This window comes from Mustela lutreola, chromosome 7 (genome assembly GCF_030435805.1).
Source record: "Mustela lutreola isolate mMusLut2 chromosome 7, mMusLut2.pri, whole genome shotgun sequence".
Taxonomy (NCBI): domain Eukaryota; kingdom Metazoa; phylum Chordata; class Mammalia; order Carnivora; family Mustelidae; genus Mustela; species Mustela lutreola.
The window spans coordinates 12,595,053-12,602,389 of record NC_081296.1 but is presented as its reverse complement, the minus strand read 5'-3'; the positions used below and the strand labels follow the sequence as shown (position 1 = coordinate 12,602,389).

At 46.0% G+C, this 7,337-nt stretch overlaps 2 protein-coding genes across 11 annotated transcripts in view; one reads left to right on the top strand and one right to left on the bottom strand.

Annotated features, from left to right (window-relative positions):
* Positions 1 to 3,638: 3,638 nt before the first annotated feature.
* Positions 3,639 to 4,514, bottom strand: LOC131835445 (basic salivary proline-rich protein 2-like). Its single transcript, XM_059179739.1, has one exon. The coding sequence runs from the start codon at positions 4,512 to 4,514 to the stop codon at positions 3,639 to 3,641; it is 876 nt and encodes a 291-aa protein (XP_059035722.1).
* The window catches only part of AKAP13 (A-kinase anchoring protein 13), a 324,413-nt gene continuing 320,761 nt past the window's right edge, over positions 3,686 to 7,337 (top strand). For all 10 annotated transcript variants that reach the window (XM_059180056.1, XM_059180052.1, XM_059180055.1 and 7 more), the window contains exon 1: positions 3,686 to 3,909. The gene's annotated coding sequence lies outside the window, so the exon portion shown is untranslated. The remainder of the gene's footprint in view (positions 3,910 to 7,337) is intronic.

Here is a 7,337-nt window from a genome sequence, read left to right as displayed (position 1 = left end):
GTACCACTTGAGAAAAACGAAATCAGCTACCCTGTCAGTTCAAAGAGAGGGTAGAATTTACTCCTATTGTCCTTCATTGGTGTGTTTGGGGTCAAGTGCCCAACTCTGAACTAATAAGTGTTGCCTGTGTATATAATGCATGGACTGGTTCAGGTCTGATCACAAGCTGAAGCCATGGAATTGGGTTGTGGGTTTCACCCTACCCAAGGGGCCAGAAGTGGTCATTACCTCAAAGCAACATTAGGGTACTACTTATATCACAAAAACATTAAAATGTCCTCCACTGTGAAAGAACAGCCATGAGAAAAGTCTGTTCTAGTGCTTTCTTTTTTTACACAAGCAGACAATTTAGAAACCATGGTCTCAAGAGAAATTCATGTTTTTATGACTGGATTAATTTTGTTTTTCCCTCACTGTGGCATTACCAAGGACTCTCTGTAAAATGGAATTTATCCTTGTTATGGTTTTAGTTATTAGAACCTGTATAAACCCATCAGAGAGTGTGAAAATTAATAAAAGGAAACCTCACTTAGAATGGAGTCAAGGGGTAGGCAGGGGGAGCCCTTAGGCTCTACCCCTCCTTGTCAATTGCAGCTCCAATAGGAAGAGCCAGACCTTGCCCAGACAGGGACACACTCTACTATCCTAGCGGGAGGAGGAAGGGTTTCCTCCTCTCCTGGCAACAGCTCAGCCAATGCGAGGCTGTCACAAGTCAGGCAATGAAAAGCCACAATACTTTGAACTGTCAGTTTACTCCATGGGACTTTTTGTTTATAATAGCCTTCCCCTGCTCCCTCCTTTTCTCTACAAAAGAGCATTCCTGTCCTTCATCGTGCAACTTGCCTGTGGTTCTCTTGTAGCGTGTGTGCCTTAAATTGCAATTCTGTGCTGTTCCTAAAGAAATGTATTTTTGCCGGTAAAACAACAGGCAGTTTAATTTTCAAAGTTAAGAAAAGACGTAAGTCAACTGGACAGATAATACAGAGATAATAGACTCCTTCCAGTGTTTTATAAGGCTCTGGCATCTTTTTTGGCTTATAAAGTTACTCAAGGAAAGTGAGGAAATTGCTAAACACTACATCAATTTATTGATGAAATGGGGCACATTGGGTGGAGATATTTGGTGTACTTTGGAAGAATGAATCTTTAGTATTGGGGCACCCAGTTTGAGGACCCCTCGCAATAGCTTGGTCAGTACAAATTCACTCATGCAGATCTTTTGAGTTCTTCCTGTTCCCACAGGCACTATGATAGATGCAAAGGAAGGGGGGTGGGTAAATAGACTCCGGAGAGCTTACATTATAATGGGGGGAGAAAAATAAACACACGCAAATAAGCTATTTTCAGACTGGGATACATGCTATGGAACACTCTGAGTCGTATGAATGAGAGGAACTAGTGGAGAATGCTTTATTGTAGATAGGGTACCAAGGATGTTTCCTCAGGGCTTCCCAAAGAAGATGCAGAACTCAGCTGTCTAGAAAATTTAGAGAAGACGCTTGCTTCTCAAAGTAGGGTCCCAGACCAGCAGCATCAGCATCCCCTGGGAGCTTGTTAGATAGGCAGAATTCCAGATCCCACCTCAGACCTACTGAGTCAGAATCCACGTTTAACAAAATCGCACAGGTGGTTTGTAGCACAGTAAATTTTGAAAAGTGCGGGGCTCCCGACCCCTGGATGCAGCGTGTAGCCCGCGGGAAAGGTGTAAATTCTGCCGAGGCAGGGAACAGGGAATGATATTGTCAGCAGTCACTAAAAAGATGACATGGTAACATTTATTTGCTCTTGCCTTTGTAACAGAGCAGCCAGGCTCTAGGAGAAGACCCTGGGCTTATCACATATGACACTTGAAGTGATTTTCTGGGTTAGCTCCCTTGCTTTCCAGGAGACGGAGTTTCTTGAGAAATGGCCTGTTCATGGTGGGCTCCTTTGTGGCACGATCAGGGCTAGGATCTAGGAGAATCCTTTCTCTACACCCTCTTTCAAATTTTGGCAAGGACAGATTAGAGTGAGTGTCGAGGAGGGTGGGCAGCACGATGGAATGGTTGGAAAAGAATTTCACGTGAAGCGCTGGGAATGTTTGGCCTTGGTCTTTCATTCTGTGAGGGTGAACTAGGAAAATATATGTGAGAACCAGGTCCACTTGCAGGGAAGCAAATTGCAGCTCAAGACTAGGAGCAGTTCAAAGACTTAAAGCCTCCCCACATCGGAAGTGACTGATACACACAGTAAATATTCACAATACCCCTTCTCTCAGGTATTCAGTCCTTGGTGGTGAGCTTGCCTGGATTAGGGTTTTCAAAGAGTCATGTTTACTGCCTCTTCCTCCCTTCCTCTCTCCCTCCCCCCCTTTCTTCCTTCCTTTCTCTCTCTTTCTCCCTCCCTCCCTTCCTTTTGCCATATTCTATACCAGTATTTTTGAAACGAACATAAAAAATATAGGTCTAAACTGTGCAAAGTGTACTTAATCTTAAGTGTACAGCTGGGTGAATTTTCATATATTTTATAACTTTGTTATCCACCATCTAGATCAAAATACAGAGCACTTCCAGCACCCCTCCTGCTCCTCCTTGCCCAGTAATCCTTCTACTCCTAGGTAACCACTGTTTTGACTTCAATCACTACCAATTTGCACGTTCTTCAACTGAATATAAAGTGTCATTTTTAACTTAATATTCTTCTTTAATTAGATTCATTTTTAAATAGCTTTCTATTTGATCTAAGAGATAACATCAATGAAATAATGGTCTGTTGTGACAGGCATTTTTCCTCCTAGCACACAGTAGTAAAATACACACGGAAACACACACACACAGACACACGCCTATCAAAATGAAGAAGTTGCATTGACCCAGTGGACCACTTTTCGTTTCTCAGAAGCCACCGGATGATTTCTGAGGTCCTTTGCATCTGGTAGATTGTGATCGAGTAGCCACAAGTTCACGGAATGCCCTGTCAAAATCTTTTCTTTTTTTTTTTTTTTTAATTTTATTTATTTTTTTAAAAAAGATTTTATTTATTTATTTGACAGACAGAGATCACAAGTAGGCAGAGAGGCTGGCAGAGAGGAGGAAGCAGGCTCCCCGCAGAGCAGAGAGCTCGATGTGGGGCTCGATCCCAGGACCTGAGATCATGACCTGAGCCGAAGGCAGCCGCTTAACCCACTGAGCCACCCAGGCGCCCCCCTGTCAAAATCTTGATGCCGCCAGAGAGCCATCCTTGCATCCAGTGATACATCCACCTAAGACACTTGTTGGATACCTAACAATGACTCACAGAAGACTAAACCCCACTTTCGAATTGCAAGTGGAAGTGGAAGAGTAAATCATTTCAGTACGTGTGTGATAACTGCTACAGTCAGGTAAGCATCGGCATACAGAGGCAGGGCGGTTTCCGGAGACAGGGCGGAGAGGAGAGGGTGGGTGGGCATTTTCCTGCGAAACCTCCGCCAGCCACCCCACTCGGATCACTTTGCGGCGGCACAGCGGCGGCAGGCAACCTCAGCCTTCCTTAGCAACCTGAACGCACCGCCCAGATGCCTTCCTATTGGCCTCCCGGAACGTGATGGGCAGCTCTGTAGTGCAATCCCAGCTCGCGGCCCCTGTCTCCGCGCTTACTCACGGGAGGGCTCGTAGGCGTTACTGCCCTCCCCAAGTGCCCCGCCCGTGCCCGAGCGGCTTGTGGCGCATGCGCGGCGGGTTGGGCTGTGTGCGGGGCCAGCGCGGAGCCGGAGCAGCCGCGGCGAAGCTTCTGGGCTCCGCTGAGATCGCCGTGCCCGCTCGTTGCCTCGGCCGCCGCTGCCTCAAGCCGTCGCCGCCGCCGGGTGAGCGGCTGCCTATTGTCCTTCTCGGTGGCGACGGTGCGGAGCTGCTCCGGCTGGGCCCGCGGGGGAGCCCCGGGCGCCGCACGGTGAGAGCGCAACTTAGTTGGCGGAGTTGGGGGAAGTTCTGTGATTTGGGGAGGGGTCGCGGGCGAGGCGCGCGGGCCCCTCCTCCTGCGGCCGCTCCTGGGGGCCGCGGCCGGGACCAGCGCCGGGAGGGGGGCGGGGCCGCGGGGCCAGGAGGGGGCGGGCGGGGATGAAGGGGCGGCGGTGGGGGGTGCCCCGCGGCCCCCTCCTCCCCCTTGTCGCCCCCTCGCTCATTGTCTGCTCCGCCGCCGCGGCGCGCCTCCCAGCTCCCGCCGCCCGGCTTCGGGGTCGCCGCCGCTCCCGGCGCGGGGGGCGCGGCCGCGGCCGCGGGGGGCCCCTCGGGCGAAGACGACTCCCCCGGCGCCGGGAGCCGCGGCCCCTTCGAGGGTCCCTCCTGTTGCTGGGCTCCGCGAACAAGTGCTCGGGACGCGAGGGAGCGGCTCCCCCGGGCCGACGCGGACGGTAAACACTCCGGGCCGCGCCCGCCTTCGGGGGGCGCCTTCCGCGCCCATCTCCGGCCGCGCGGGTCGGGGCCGCGCCGCCGTAGGGGCCCCGCGCTGGGACTGTGCAGCGGGCTCAGCCCTCCACCGAGTTCAAGTGCAGCCATACTTTGAGACCAAACAAAACATTAACAAAACTTTTTTTGGGGGGGGGGGGCTTACTTATACTATTTATTTATTTATTTATTTTTGCAAAGTCAACCAATATGAGAAGTTGAAAAGAAAATGGGGGAAAACCCTCAATTTTTCTTCCCCAGGAGACAGGATAGACGGATTTTTTTTTTTTTTTTTTTTTTACTTTTGGGTGTTTTTTGTTGTTGTTGTTGTTTTGTTTTTTTGAAATACGTAGTTTTTAACAGCAAAATGATTTCATCAGTTTAAGTTTTTAAGCGTTACTGTGCACTGAGGAATTCACAATGAAAGTTGGATTGAGTAATATTTTGGTGTTCGTTCTCAGCTTTTACACTCCTGGGTGAAGTTATTTTTGGAGTTTATTGCCTCAGGCATATACAACTAAAGGAAAAAACAGTGTGTGTGTGTGTGTGTGTTTTTTTTTTTTTTTTTCTTATTCCAATACACCCCCTTCTGTTTTCTGAAGAAGCATCTTATTCTGTTTTTCTAAGCCGTTGGATCGTCCAGGTCAGAACAAACGGCTGCGTGCAGTTTTTGAAAGATGATTTTTTGCAAGTTTGTAAAGACGTTAAGATCAGCTGAGATGAATTCCTGTTCTGGTTCTTGTGTTGCTGGGTCTTGGGAGATTTTCAGGCTGCATGAAACACAAGTCTTGTCAGGTTGGGGTTCGATTCTAGTGAATTTGATTCACTTGGCTTATGATGTTGAAGACCCCCAAGTGAAACTAGCTTAAGTGTCAAGTTGGTAGTGGAACAGAATGACCCGAAGGTGTTAATACCCGTTTTTCATATCCCGTTGCCCTCTCTTAAATTAAAAAGAAAAATTTGAGAAATACTCTCTGTGTCAGTTTGATTGATTTCTTGTGTGAAATGAGTAATGCGGGGAAGTGTTCCTGGGTTTTGCTGGTTGGGTTGGCCTTGTTTTGCTTTGAAAAACCAACTTTCTTCACCTGATGAGGCTAAAGAAAAATGTCTTTATGGCATAAGCGCTGTACTTTTAAACTGTGACAGCAAGGTCACTTTTAGGAGTCACGGTTCTTGCCCTTACAGCTTTTCTTCCTGGTTGTGCAGTTGGGTATGCCTGTGTGGGATGATCCTGTGGATGAAGGTTGGCAGAGGTTGGAAGGGTTGTCAGGGAGCGACTTAATGTAAACAAATAGAACTGACAACAAAGCCTGACAGGCCAGTTGCTTTCCTTCTCTGAGCTGTGAAACCATGTTATACATACTGTTGTTTTAGGATTTCTCACACACTTCATTTATCTGCCTGACTGAGGGTAACTGTATACGTAGTATAAATGGACTCCTCCTCTAGTCCCTTAACTCTCTGAGGGCCGTGATGGGCCTTATTTCTTAGTTTTGTCCCCTCTTTGCCTGGAAGGACTCTTAACGCAGTGTAGGTGGTACACGTTTGAAATTGGTGACGTGTTTTGTACTAAGCTAGGGATAGTGCATGCAGAACCACCGACTCTGGGAACTTGTCCAGAATGACAGTTCACGTGCAGGTCTGCGATGAAATTTAGTTGACTTTAAAAGGATTTCAAACCTTTCTTTTTATCTGTTAATTACCCCTTGAAAAGAAGTGAAGTTTAAATAGAGCTCTGTGTGTTTTCACAATGTGGTTCTCATTTAATTTTCTCCATTTTCTGATGAAATGATTAAGACTGCCGGACAAATCATTTCATATCTCTGTCTTCTTTCATGAAGTGGAGAGGTAGCCCAGTTTTGAAGAATACACATTTTTTGTAGCTGGGTACATTTGAGTTCTGATCCCCACACTTCCATTGACTAGTTGGGAGCCACGGAGCTTCTGTGTCCTTCCAAAAGGTGTAGTACCATACGTGCAGGGTTCTTTAGAATAACTGAAACCATGTGAGGTACTTAATAGTGTGACAGACATTAAGTAGGTCCTTTTTACCTGTAGCTGTAGCGATAATAATTTTGATAACTTTTTATATGATTTGAAGCAGTTTTAAAAGTCTGATGCTTCTGAGTTTAGTGGTTTAGCTATTTCTTTCATAAAGAAGGAATCCTTTTGAGAATTGAGTGTCTTCAGTTGAATGAATTTTTTCTTTTCTTTCTTTTTTTTTTTTTAAGGAGCTAGTTGAACTGAATGTTAATAGAAACTGTTACCTTCTCATTGACCTTAACAGGTGTTTGAGTGGAATTTGCGGAGTAGCTTGGTAGGGTATGACTATGCATTTATAGTGTTTAGGAAATGGTGAGAGATGGATTGTTTTCAACACTTGCAATAGGATATCCAAGTTATTTAGTCAGTTCCAGCTTTTGTACCTTATTTTACTTCAGTCTTGAAAAATAATTGATAGGGATTATTACTACATTTTTCAAATTCATTTAAGATAGACCTAGACTGGGGGTTAATTCAGTGTTAGCACAGTTCAGTCATGTTAGCAAATTGCTCACTTCCCCTTCAAGCTAACACCTTTGAAGGTGCCACCGTTTGCGGAAGGAAGCAGTGATTTAAATCTGTTATACCAATTCAGTTTATACTACTTAGAGTACCAAATAGAAAAGATAGATTCTCGAACCTGTAATCAGGACATTTCTGTGTATTGAATCTCATGTTTCCATTAGTCTTCTTATAAAATGAGAATACAAAGTTAGACATGGAGGGTTATATAGTAAACCTTTAAAAATTTTATCTGATTTGACTCACAGATGGAAGAGAAAACATACCTGACAAAGCTAGATGAATACATTTGGACTTTTGGATAAGCCTTTCTTTTAAAGTTAATACTTATGTGCACTTGAATAGATTCGGTTATTACTGATGGGGACA

Bases quoted from the DNA above. Each gene is read 5' to 3' on its own strand.
- LOC131835445 (XM_059179739.1), bottom strand. From the start codon at position 4,514: ATGGCTGCACTTGAACTCGGTGGAGGGCTGAGCCCGCTGCACAGTCCC.